The sequence below is a fragment of the Fukomys damarensis genome, unplaced genomic scaffold, assembly GCF_012274545.1.
Source record: "Fukomys damarensis isolate Sample0158 unplaced genomic scaffold, DMR_v1.0_HiC HiC_scaffold_38, whole genome shotgun sequence".
Lineage (NCBI taxonomy): Eukaryota > Metazoa > Chordata > Mammalia > Rodentia > Bathyergidae > Fukomys > Fukomys damarensis.
In genome coordinates, this window is record NW_022900950.1 from 54,414,370 (window position 1) to 54,427,710 (window position 13,341).

The window sequence follows — 13,341 nt, forward strand, 5'->3', positions numbered from 1 at the left end:
TCTGCAACAATGCATAAGATTCTAATAAGATTACTGACATTTAGAAATGGGAAGAAAGGAGCTAAAGGTGTAGGGAAGGTGTGATGCGTAGGGGAAGAACAAAAAGGGAAAAGAAAAAAATGTGAGAGAATGAAAAGATGAAAATAAAGTGTTTGTAGATGGGGAGGGGAGGAGGGGGTGAAGGGAGGGCAGAGGTAAGGGGAAAAAATGAGAATCAAGACTTGCCATGTAGAGGTACAAGATCCCAACAATGAATGTAACTGTACTGTATCCCTAAAATGTACCAATAAACTCAATAAAATTGAAAAAAAAAAAAAGATGAGATCCCAGTTGTTGATTCTTTGTGCTAGTTCCCGTGCTCCTGAGGATTGTTCATAAAGTCTTTTCCTATGCCAATGTCTTTGAAAGTTCTACCTAACTTATCATCCAGCAAGTTTAGTTTCTGTTTTTAATATTTAGGTCTTTAATCCACTTGGATTTTAGTTTAGTGTATGGTGAAAGGTAAGGGTTTAGTTTTAATCTTTGGCAGGTTGAGATCCAGTTTTTCCAACACAATGTATTGAAGAGGCTATCTTTCCTCCACTGAGGATGGTTGGCTCCTTTGTCAAAGATGAGGCAGCTGAGTACATCTGGAGTTGTTTCTGTATATAGAGGAGAATGATTTTAAGATAAAGTCTTCAAAGAGAAAGTCACATAATTACATAATTAGAAATATCTTCATAAAACCATCCAAAACTTTAAATTCCATTTAAGAATTATATGAATATTTTCACAATCAGTGTCATAGATATTTCAATACCGTTGTCTTCCCTCTGGTTTATCACTATAACCTTCACTGTCAGGTTATCAACATGCTACTGCTTTTTATAAATGAACAAACCTCGAGGGCTGGGGATTTAGCTCAGTGGTTCCGCTGCCTTTCTTGCAAGCACAAGGTCCCGAGTTTGGGTGCAAAACAAACAAATATCAATAAATAAATAAAAGCAAGTGAAAATGAACAAATCTTGAACCTCAACTTTTTTTTCTTTCCAGAGTAATGTCCTCCTCTTGTTAGATACCACTGGGCAGACCATCCGTCGTCTCATCATTCCTTTAGAAGAAGTGATACCTAAGAAATCATCCTGGTGGAGCAAGGAGGAAGGTGTAAGGAAAACCACATTTGCCCAGAAAATTGCCAAGGACTTTTGCAGATTTCTAACCCTAAAAATGCATGTCTTGTCATCCCTTTCAATGCCTCTTTTTCCCCCACTGTAGTGCCCAAGAGAGTTCTCCTGATATGTATTTATAGATTTTAACATAATACAAATGTATTGATAGAGATATGTATGATTAAATATCAGTACATCTTTTGGTATCACCATATAACATGAAAATTACCCATATTCATGAACTTCATGAGCTATTTGAGAATAGTATTCATAACAAATTCTGTTTTCTAATTATTTAGCTATATTTTGAATTTTTATGATAAAATCATGAATATGATACCTGATTTTCCTACTTGATAAACATTTCCGTTCATTAGGTAAATTAAACTAATACATGAACAGTGTAGGCCAACCCAAGAGAGTTTATTCTGCCATTCTGATATAAAATAAAGCTTATCCAATGTTCTGCAAGACAGAATACTTAGGTCTTAAAAGCCCATAAAAATATATTTTTAAATGTAATAAATGAATCTAAGAAGAAAAATACTTTCTATATATTTATGTTATGATGTAAATTCTACAATTAATCACTAGGTAGCATTTTTGTTTCTAAATAGTATTTGGCATTATTATTCTAAAGAGATTTTAGTGCATACTTTATAGTAAGTTTTGTAATGTAGTCTAATCCATGTTATCATAAATGGCTTGGGGTGGGTAAACAGCTTCTCTGAGAGTTTTATGCATTGAAAGTTTTTTATTTAAGGGGAAACAGCTATAGAGAAATGACTGCAACTGACGCATTTAATGTAGATATTTGTTTTATTTTGTCTTTAGGAAACTTATAAAATGTGTAAAGAATTTTCCCATAAAAACTGGATAGTATTCTACAAAGAAAAAGGGTGAGTTTTTCATTGTAAAAGATTTAAACTAGGATCTTTATTTTGTTCTCTTTCCTGTTTCAATTATACTTGTTATAAAATTAATATAACTAAATTATAAATATAATACTATAAAACTTTGAAACTAAATCTTCTCACATTGTAGAACACTGAGAAACAGACATAAGAGCACTCATAATTCCATAACACAGCCACTACTAACACGACAGCTGTCACTTTCCATTTTTTTTCTCATATACACGCTGACATAGTTTAGAATTGTATAGAGCTGTTTTTTCAATTAACCCTTTTCTATGTTATTATTTAGTCTTAAACGCATTTCTTTTTCCAAAGTTGAGAGCACCATTAAAGTTTCCAAAAATTCAAGATATATATATATGTATGTATATGTATATTTATATTTATGTAAAAAGACCAATAATAGCAGTATGTTATGTACCAATAGCAGCAACAGCTTTTCCAGTTTCTGCAGTCATCTGAACAAATTATAGACATTCAGCACATTCCATTAAAAAAACAAACACAAAAAAAACAAAGAAAAGAATAATATCCAGAAAACAGCACAGTTCTGTTGCTATTGTGGTACTTGGCACCATTTTTTTTTATTTGCATCTTAATCATCATCTGGAAAGAGAACATTCTAGAGTAATATCATTAAATATACCTCTGATAAAGCACAGTCACTACTACATATCATAAAGCAGGTACAAGATATTTTGCATTCGCAGAGGTATGATACAGTACCGTCCTACATTAATAATACTAGAATCAGTTTTGGTTTGAAATTTGCTTTTTCTACAAATAAGATTGCTACCCCTGTTTTTTTCTGGGCTCCTGTCACATGGAAAATTGTTTTCTATCTTTTCACTTTCAGTCTGTGGGCTTCCTTTTGCACTAGGTGTGTTTCTTGTATAAAACATATTGTTGGATTTTGCTTCTTATTCCATTTTGCCAGTCTATTTCTCTTATACTTTTTCATCTTCTCCTTTTAATTTCTTGCCTTGCCTATTTGATTTGCTCTGTTGGGCCTCATGTTGTTGCCTTCATTGTCTTTTTCTAGGATCTTGTTTAGAATTGCTTGTAGGGTTGGTTTGGTATTCATGTAGTTTCTCAGGTGTTCTTTGTCGTGGAAGTATCTTATTTCCCCATCCATTTTGAAAGAGAGTTTTGCAGGATACATTAGTCTAGGTTGGAGGTTGTTCTCTTTTAGTACTTGAAATATCTCATTCAAGGCTCTCCTTGACCTGAGGGTTTATGTTGAAAAGTCTGCTGTGATTCTGATGGGCTTTCCTTTGCATGTGATTTGTTTCTTTTCTCTTACTGTTTCTAGTATTTTGTTCTTCTGTTGGGTTTCTGGGATCTTGATTATTATATGTCTAGGTGTTATCCCAATTTACTGTATTGAGTTGGCATTGTACAGAACTGGACAGCCATATTGATCTAGAAATGTTAATTTATTTTTTATTTTTTATTTTTTTCCATTTGTACAGGGGTAACACACTGTATTAAATATGTAAGGTGATATCTATATGGGTTTGATTACAAAAACTAATAAAGTATTCTATAAATAATGAAAAAAAAGAATAAGATAAGACTACAAGAGCAAGAAGCAATTTAAATATGTTAAGGGACCATTTTCATCTTCAGAATTAAGGATTATTTTAATCTTACATCATTGCCTTTTCTCTTTTGCTTTCCTTTTTAGTTTTATTTTAGGATTCCCTATTTTTAATGTTCATACAGAGATTTATTTAACTGAAATACCAAATAGTTTCTTTGGTGTGAAAAACTATAATAGTACACAGGATCCTAATGAGATAATTCATAATGTGAAATAGGAAGTAAAGGGCTAAAGGTATAGGGAAAGTGGGAATGATGGGGGAAAGGTAATAAGGGAGAGGAAAAAAATATGAGAAATTGAAAAAATGGAAATCAAGTGTGTGTAAATGGGGAGGAGAGGAGGGGATGAAGGGAGGGCAGGGACAAGGGGAAAAAATGAGAATCAAGACCTATCATGTAAAGGTACAAGATCCCAATGATGAATGTAACTGTACTGTATACCTATATTGTACTAATAAACTCAATAAAAAGAAAAAAAACACACATTTCTTTTAAGTTGCATAATATAGCATGAAGTAACTATGTCATTGTTACTCAATCATTATCCTTACCATTTCATTTCAAATATAATTTTCTTCTGTGCAAGGTCCCAAGTTTGACACCTGATTAAAAAAATATATATATTTTTTTTTTCTTCTCTTTTTTCAGGAATAGTTTGACTGTACTGGATGTTTTAGAAGGGCGCACTCACACCATCTCACTTCCTATCAACCTCAAGACAGTTTTCCTTGTAGCAGAGGATAAATGGCTTCTGGTGGAGAGCAAATCAAATCAGTAGGTGAATCTGTCTGTACTGTATCCCCTGGAGTGTGGACAGTCTTGTTTGTCCATTATCCAAAGTTCTCACTGTTCAGTCTTCCTTCTGTCTGACTTAACTATTTCTGTTTGGCAGCGTAGCTAAAGGTAAGCATTACAAGGAGAGAGGAGGAGAAAAGTAAAACAAATTACATATCCCCTTTCAGAGAACGGCCTTGAAATTAACAGTAACAAATAAGTTTTACATGTAATCCATATTTATTTCAGATTTTTCCTGTTAGCACACTGAGAACTCTCTGTGTTATTGCTAAACTGGAGATCCTTCAAAGTAGATTTTCAGTTTACATTCTGCTCCTGAGAGCCCAGTCTCTATTGTAGAACTTTGTCTTTTGGTAACTTCACAGAATCTACACTGTAGAAGTTACTTGCTTTCATCTTGTATGCTCTTATTCTGTTATGTTTATGTTTGCCACCCCCAACTTCCTACCCACTGGACTGCACACTTCTTGATGAAGGGCAGTACACAACACTTGACTTAGAAAAAGTGTGTGATAAATTTCAAGTTTCCTTCTCTCATGCACTACATCCACTAGCTAAGTGCAGATTCTTTCTACCCCTCTCCTACAAAGCAGAAGTGGCTCACTACAAACAATTTCTAGCTATTTATACATCCACGGTTTAGAAATCTTAAAAACAAATAGATCAAAGGGATTATAGTGGTGAGGACTTATGTCCCTCAGCTGGCCACTACAAAGAGTCAGATCGAGAGAGAGCTCCCTGGAAATGGGGATGTGTCCCAGGAAAGTTGCTCTTTTTTTTTTTAACAACACTTTTATAGGAAATGTTGGATTTTAAAAATTCACATTACTGCATCATGATGGACTACTGCTTTATAATGGTGTTGACATGTTCTTTGTTAATGCATGATGAAATGCTAAATTGTAAATTATACTAGAATATTTTTAAAGGCTTTGGAAGGAAAAAGACTAATTTTTCTTAGTCTTCCCTGAGAATTAGTAGAAAAAGAAAATTTTTTTCATTTAAGTTAAATGTTTTGTTTCTTTACAGAAAATATCTTTTAACAAAGCCTGTGCATATTGAATCTGAGGACAGTGGGGTTTGCCAGTTATATACTTTGAAGGAGGAGCTGCCTAGCACTGGGTTTGGAGTTACCCAAGGTAAATATTAGATTATTTGTGCTTAGGGCTACGTACACAATAACCTCTAGATTCACTGAAGAACAATAACTCTAGGCTATAGGAAGTTCATACCAAAAGAAAAATGCAGTCACTATACTAAAAATAGGAAATGAAAATCTACAACTTTTCAGGTGATCATCAGCAATCTTACTTTTAAACTCTATGAAATTTTTAACAGAAAAATTATAATCTGAATTTACAGTTAGGTCCCAAGTGTAGTTTAGAATATGCTTATCTTTTTTTTTTCTTCCATAGACCATCAGAATGCCTATATAATTCATTTCATTTGGGGAGGTGAACAGTAATTTATGGAAAAAAATCCAAAATATACTATTGCCATCACTGGGCTGGATCAGTTTCATATCTTTTCTGCAGGGATCTACAAATGATAATTTATTGCAAATAAAAATTTTAATTCCATAAATACTTGGAATCATTTTGGGAAGATACTTTGATTGTAAAAACAGTTTTCTCAAACAAGAACTCTTCAGTGTGATTTGTTTTCTCTTTTTACCTTGTTTGTTTTTCATTAAGTTTGTTGAGAATGAAATGTTGCAAAAAATTAGTTCATAGAGCATCCTCGGAGCGTATGTGTCTAACATCTGTCTTACACTTTTCAGAAAGAGAATTAAGCATACCTCATAAAATTTCAACTGATCAACTATCATCTGAAAATCTAAGCTCTGCTGTGGGACAAAAGATTGCCTCTCCCAATCGAGTGCTCTCAGATGACGATAGTTATGCTACCGTAGTTGTTGGTTTTCCAGATCTCATGGTAAGTATCAACTTTTTATATTATTGAGCAAATATTTTTAACTTTCAACTTGACCTATAATCTGTCACCCTGTTCCAGGGATAATTTAAAATAGTATCATTTTTTGATAGATATTTCAAATCAACTTCATATTTGAAATCAGTCATAAAAAACGCATGTATATAGCTGTATTGTTTTTTAAAGTATAATGCAATGATATAATTTAGTAAGGAGACACAAGTATTATTCATATGTGAGAGATCATGTGACACAGTAATAACTTTCTAAAGGTGATTTTCTAACATGTTATCTGTATTTTGTCAAGAGGAGCATGAGACCAATAAAGTAGTACAACTTCTAGAATTTTTTACTCCAATATATTGGAGTATCATTACTATAAAATAAAAATTTTTAACACTTACGAGCACCAGTTCACTTTCCATTGAGTTGTACTCTGATTTATCTTATTTTGCAGCACTCAAGTGATACCATAAGGGTCTCAACTTCCTTTTCTTATATATGGACCCTTCTGTTTTCTCCTGTTACCTATAAAGGAGAGGCTATTTGTAATTAACTTCAGGTGAAACTAGGCACCATCCTCCCCTGATAAAAATGTGGAAAATAAAATATAAAGGTTATTTCAGTACAAGCTGTCATCTAATAACATTAGATGTAGCCCCATGTGGTATCATTAAACATTTAATTTTAATAATTTCCTTGTAGCTTTTAGGTGGGATGATAGAATCATTTAACAATAAAAATACTGGGCTTTGCTTAATAATACACCCGTTCACGTCCCTCAAAAATTTAATATAACTAATGAAGGTCGGGTACTTTAGGCTATAAAATATTAGAAATCCAAAACCCAATGGATAATATGTGGCTTAGGACTTTGCCATATGCCTAATTATCAAGAAGAAAAACATTTGCTAGCATATTATATAACTAGAGATTAATTGAATGGAAGAGATGTATTTAATATGCTCTCTCAATGCTTGCTACAATGAGTAGAAGAAATAATGGAGCTTTTTGTGATAATGGAACTATCTAAATAATTTATCTTATTACTTAATCTGATTAAGAAATTACTATGGAATTATAATGTTACTGTAATAAAGATGAAAAAATAAAAGCTGGGTATAAGGCACTGCTTGTACTAACCCTATAGAAATTCTTTATAGCTTTTAAGATTACTGGCCTTGTTAAAGTAAAACTGTACCCTTGAAACCTGGTATGCCCCCCCATGGGGGATGTTCAGTGAATATTTGTTAAGTGGGAGATTAGTGTGAGGTAGCCTTTCAGTGTTTATAACAATCATATTTTTAGGCCTCAGTAAAGCACTGTATTGCTCTAAGTTCTTTCATATATAATACTTAATTTTTATAAAATTCTACAAAGTTTTATAGGTTAAAAAAGTAGAAACAGAAAGATGGTATATACTTCCAGGGTCACAAGGATTATAAGCAAGGAACCTGGGACTTGAGGTCAAGTGTGTCTAGCCGTCTAACTCATATCATTTCTTCTATCCCACACTGCCTTTCTGTTTTTATGTGAATTGCTTTGCATTCTTATACAACTATCAACAAAGGGGTGTCACACCTTACTAACTTTTTATAGCTATCAGAGGCAACAAATTATTATAAACTTATTTATAACTTTCTTAACCTCATACCAAATACAGTAGCTATAAACACCTATAGAAAATATCATCGTCAACAGGTAACATTAAATGCACTTAATTATCAAAAGTAAGATTAGAATGTCTACTATCACTACATCTAGTAAAATAAACGTTTTACTGAACGTTTGAGACATGATACGTAAAGAGAAAATAGATCAGTTAGTTGTACCTCATCAAAATTTAAAACTCTAGCTCCATAAAAGACATTGTTAAAAGAATGAAAAGACAGCTAGTTGTGTGGTGAGACACATCTGCAATTCCAGCCCTCAGAAGGCTGAGGCAGGAGTGTCACAAGTTTGGGCCCTGCCTGGACAACCTAGTGAATCTGTCTTGAAATAAAAAACAACAAAAAGAGCTGAGGATTTAGCTTGGTGCAAAGAAATGAGTTCAATCCATGGTGCCAAGAGAAAGAGAGACAGACAGATAACACATCTACAAATCTGAATGTTGAAGGAAAACATTTGCAAGCTGCTTTTATAACAAAGGACTTGTATCCAGAAGGATAACATTTCTTGAAACGGAACAATCGAACTTTTAAAATGAGCAAAGAGTAAGCCAGTGTAAGGTGTCAAAGATCAGAGCCCAAGAAGACGTAGAAGGACATCTGTGGTGGGGAAGGGTAGTCATTGCGTGCACAGAGTTGTATTTTATGGCAGCATTTCAGATCAGTGAGCCAGTGGTATTTGACAATTAGCTTTCCATATGAGAAAAGGATATACAAGGGCCATACCTCATACCATTTACAAAAATTAACTCCTTATGGACTAGGGACTTAAATACAAAACACTTTAGAGGAATATGAAAATTTTTAGAGGAAAAATAGGAAAATATAGTTTATGATCTTGGAAAGGATAAATATACGTGACAAAATTTTAAGGTAAAAGAAAAAAACACAAAATTCTGGAAGAATTAGATCTAGGGAAGACAGAAACGTGTGCTTAAGAAGGGATACTCCAAGGACTTCAGAATTACCAGTTCTGTTCTATTCTTTATGCTAAAGAGTAGATGTATAGGTGTTTGTTGTATTATTTTTAAACTAATAATACTACCATATTCCCTCTTTTTATTGTAATTTGTTTCAAAATAAAAAAATTAACTTGTATATTTCACATTCAACTGGAAATTACAGTTATTGGTGAAACAGCCATTTCCCATACCAAGTTCCAAAAGATTAAAGAATAATTTGATTTTCTCATTCCTGAGACACAGAAATTTACCACCAGTATCTGCTTAAAGGGTTGCATTATAAAAGTTAGGGTAACATAGCATGTGGTACTTCAGTACTTTAGTACTTTAATCTCTCCCCCTCCTTCCTCTTCCCTCATCCTTTCTCTCTCTCTTTCAGTCACCCAGTGAAGTTTATTCTTGGAAGAGGCCAACATCTTTGCATAATCCAGGTGTCACCAGTACATCACTGTATGGAGGGAAGAAGAAAGATGGGACTCCAAGACAAAGCAATTGTGTGACTCTTGTAGATACAAATCAGGTAGTCAGGATTTTACCCCCAGGAGAAGTCCCTTTAAAAGACATCTACCCAAAAGGTACGAACTTAGCAATTCCTAATTTACCAAGTTGATTAAAAGCAGCTTACTTTTTGTAGGGGATATTTATCTTATCATTGTCATTTCTTATTTATAAATAGCTTTAGTAGGGGATGTTTATTTTATCACTGTCCTTTCATATTTTTAAATATGAATCATTCTGACAAGTTAGAAGTAGCTAAAAAGAGCTATGTGTATTTTGGAAGCACTCACTCATCTTCTTAGGTGTGTGCTTGGCAGCATTGCTGTTAGAGCTCACTTCAGTGGCGTTACCTAGAATGTATTTTTCAGGTGCCTTTAAAAATGACTAGGATATTAGGCAAAGAAACTCCTGAGACTCAGACCAGGTACTTAGTATACTGACTGATTCACTCATCAGTGCTCCGCGTGTCAGTTTATGTTTATTGCTGCCACATCCAAGTGCAGTGCTGATCGCTTCTTGTATAAATCTACTTACTCTTCAAACCCCATCCTATTGTTAGCTTGCCCTTTGACTTATACATGAAGAAATTCTGACACAGTAAGATAAAATACTGGCCCAGGATCACCCACCCAGATTGGTACCAAGGTCTTTTAATCCCAAGTTTAATGCTATTCTTATTGAGTCATACTGGCATTCATTGTAATGGATAATTACAAAAAATTTTTGAACAACGAACCATTGACTAGTCTTATTTGTATCACAGTGGTAATAATATGTTATCTGCCTTCATGTTCATTATATTAGTGTGGCCCTTACAAATGTAATGTTAAGTATGTTTTAATAACACTCTATTACTGGCTTTGAAAAGACCTGATTAAATAATAATATTTAGAATTAGTTCCTTCCAAGCTGAAACTCATGGAAAAGGAATCATCATTTCCTTAAAAATGTCTTTTATGGTAGAAAAGGCAAATGATTAAACTGACAATTGCAATACAGTGTAATAAGTGCCATGTAGGAATATTCACAAGGTAATACATCAGCTTAATGAGAAGCTTACAAGCCAGGCTTGTGATAAAGTGACTGTTGAAAGATAATAGGAATAAACTGAATGAAAGAATTGTTTCTGGGAAAGGTAGAGGAGCTTGACAGAGCCTTCCCAGGGGTCAACACAGTGTTCTACACCAGAGCTCAGTACACCTTCATCCACCCAGACATCTGGGGTTACCTCATCCTCCACTTCTCATCCATCCTCGATCACCACGTTCTCTGATAGAACTTCGCTGATACATCTTGTTGCCAACATCCCATCCAAAGCACCATGACCACAGTATTGCCATAGCTTCCTGTCACTGTTACCTCTTCTACTCTTCTCCTTTCCTGCCCGCTTTCCATATATACTTTTAATGTATTAATTTGCTCTTATGAAAGTTCAGTTTTATACACAGTAAAATTCACCCTTTCTATTGTATAGTTCTGAGTTTGACAAATACAAACAGGTATGTAATCACCATCACAGTTGATAGAAGACTTCCCTTACCCCCTAATTCTCCCAGTGTCACTTGTGGTCAAGCCCCCCACCTACCCCCAACTTACAACCAATACATATTTTCTTTTACCAGAATATCATATTAAAGGAATCATACTGTATATAGATTGTAGTCTTTTTAGTCTGGCTTCTTTCATTTAATATAATATATTTGAGAGTCGTATATGTTGTGCATACTAATTGTTTGTTCCTTTTTATTGCCAAGTTAAAAGTCTGTTGTGTGGATGTGCCACTATTATATGTATGTACCACAACTTGCCTATGCATTCACAAATTGATAAATATTTGGATTTCTTCCAGTTTGGGGCAGTAATGAATAGGTCACCATAAGCATTCATAGTTTTTTAAGTGAACCTAAGCTTTTGCTTCACTTGAGCAAATACTTAAGAAAGGCATTTTTGTATCATATAATACAATTGCCAAACCATTTGTAAAGTGGCAGAACCATTTGTAGTCCTGCTACCAAATGAATGAGAGTTCCATTTGCTCTGGGTCACTGCCATTACTTGGTATTGTCAGTTTTTCACCTTTCTATAGTGCTCACACATTATGATTTTAATTGTACTTTCCCTAGCACTTGATGTCAAGCATTGTTCATGTGGATCTTATTCATGAAATGCCTCTTCAGATTCTTTGCCCATTTTAATTAAATTTTTCTCCTTTATGAGTTTTGAGTGCTTTTTATATATTCCAGATATAAGTCCTGTGTCAGATATATACTTTTAAAACATTTCCTCCTATTTTGATGAAGAGCAAATATCCGGTTTTCTTCCAGAAGTTTTACAGATTTGGATTTTACATTTAGATTTATGATCCATTTCCAGCTGATTTTTTACAAAATGGTGCAAGAGACAAAAAGAATCAGAGCCTAGTTATAAAGAGGATTCAGAAGAGCTTGAGCACAATTTGGTACAGGAGAAAGTTGGTTATCACCATACTGATGATAGCTCAGCTTTTATTTTCACTGCTTTATGTACTACCGTTTAGCCATTTATTCTTTGACAAGGCACATTAGACTCTTTCCAGTTTTTTTACCTTCACACATAGTGATGCTGAGACTATTCTTCTCCCTGTCTCTGTGTATATATGTTGAGTTCATAGGGATCTGTTTAAGTGTGGTATTGCCAAAGTTGTCTTTCCAGCACCATGAAAACATCACTGGAAAACACTATAATATGGAACTCTATAAATAAAAGCCTCTTTTATGGCACACATCACTCTTAATTTATGAATACAGGCAGAAGTACATTAAACACAATGGGTAGCAAGTGAACATCAAATTGTGTTTGTAGAAAGAGTGAAATTTTTAATATAATTTTATCTTCCCTCTAAAGATTTTCTTGGTTATTTTGCCTGACAGTTTTTTTACTACTCCTCACCTGGCATTGTGCATATAATCTGTCCCCATTGTTCTTGGGAATGGTGTGATAAACACAGCTGCAGTGACTTCCATTTAATGGTTAGTGAACTAATCTCCAAATGCAGCTTATTTCTATCTTTGACATCCAACTGGATTATAAACATAATGGAAATGTATGAAGCTTCTTTTCAGTCTACAGTGTAGAAACATATAAAATGGTTGGACAGGGACTTGGCTAGGTTTGGAGAAAAAGCTGGACACAGTTTCCATTCCCTTAATTCAATTGAATATTCTGTTCAAGGATATCCATAAGGCTTTTGATTTATTTTCACATCAGTAAACATTCTGATTTTTTTGTACTGGGGATTGAACTCGGGACCTTGTGCTTGTGAGGCAGAACCACCTAGCTAAATCCCCAGCCCTCTGATTATTTTTTAAATGCTGACCTCTACTACCACCACTACCACTATTCTTAATACTTCCCCAGTAGCCACAAATTCTCTTTTCTGATATGTGAAAATATTTTTTAATACCAAGAATAAAATTCTTTGCAATATCTCTTTGATTCCTGCTTTCTCCTACTTGAAATAGAAAGCACAGCCACTATTGTATTTTCTTACCCTCCATGCTGTGGAATTAATTTTCATAGTGAAAGAAAACAAAGATGTCAAAAAAATACTTTAAGATAAGTTGTTACTTTCACGGTGAACTAATGGCAATAGTTCAATTTAGTACTACTACTTATAAAGAGAAAAGTGGCTGTAAGTGGTAAGCCAAAATGTTTAAATTGGTGAGTTAGGCAGCTCTAGTCATCCCAGCAGCTTCAGTAACTGGTTGCTTTTGGCAAAGAACCCTGGTCTATAAATAATTCAACCTACTTCAGCAAGGTTCTAGCAGCAGGCATTGTCAAA

At 34.0% G+C, this 13,341-nt stretch overlaps 1 protein-coding gene across 1 annotated transcript in view; it reads left to right on the forward strand.

Annotated features, from left to right (window-relative positions):
- The window catches only part of Vwa8 (von Willebrand factor A domain containing 8), a 381,153-nt gene that overhangs the window by 249,547 nt on the left and 118,265 nt on the right, over positions 1–13,341 (forward strand). The window contains exons 32-37 of the mRNA XM_010637116.1: positions 1,033–1,143; positions 1,983–2,047; positions 4,316–4,441; positions 5,492–5,601; positions 6,243–6,397; positions 9,403–9,598. Of these exons, the coding sequence (XP_010635418.1) occupies positions 1,033–1,143; positions 1,983–2,047; positions 4,316–4,441; positions 5,492–5,601; positions 6,243–6,397; positions 9,403–9,598 (763 nt within the window). The remainder of the gene's footprint in view (positions 1–1,032; positions 1,144–1,982; positions 2,048–4,315; positions 4,442–5,491; positions 5,602–6,242; positions 6,398–9,402; positions 9,599–13,341) is intronic.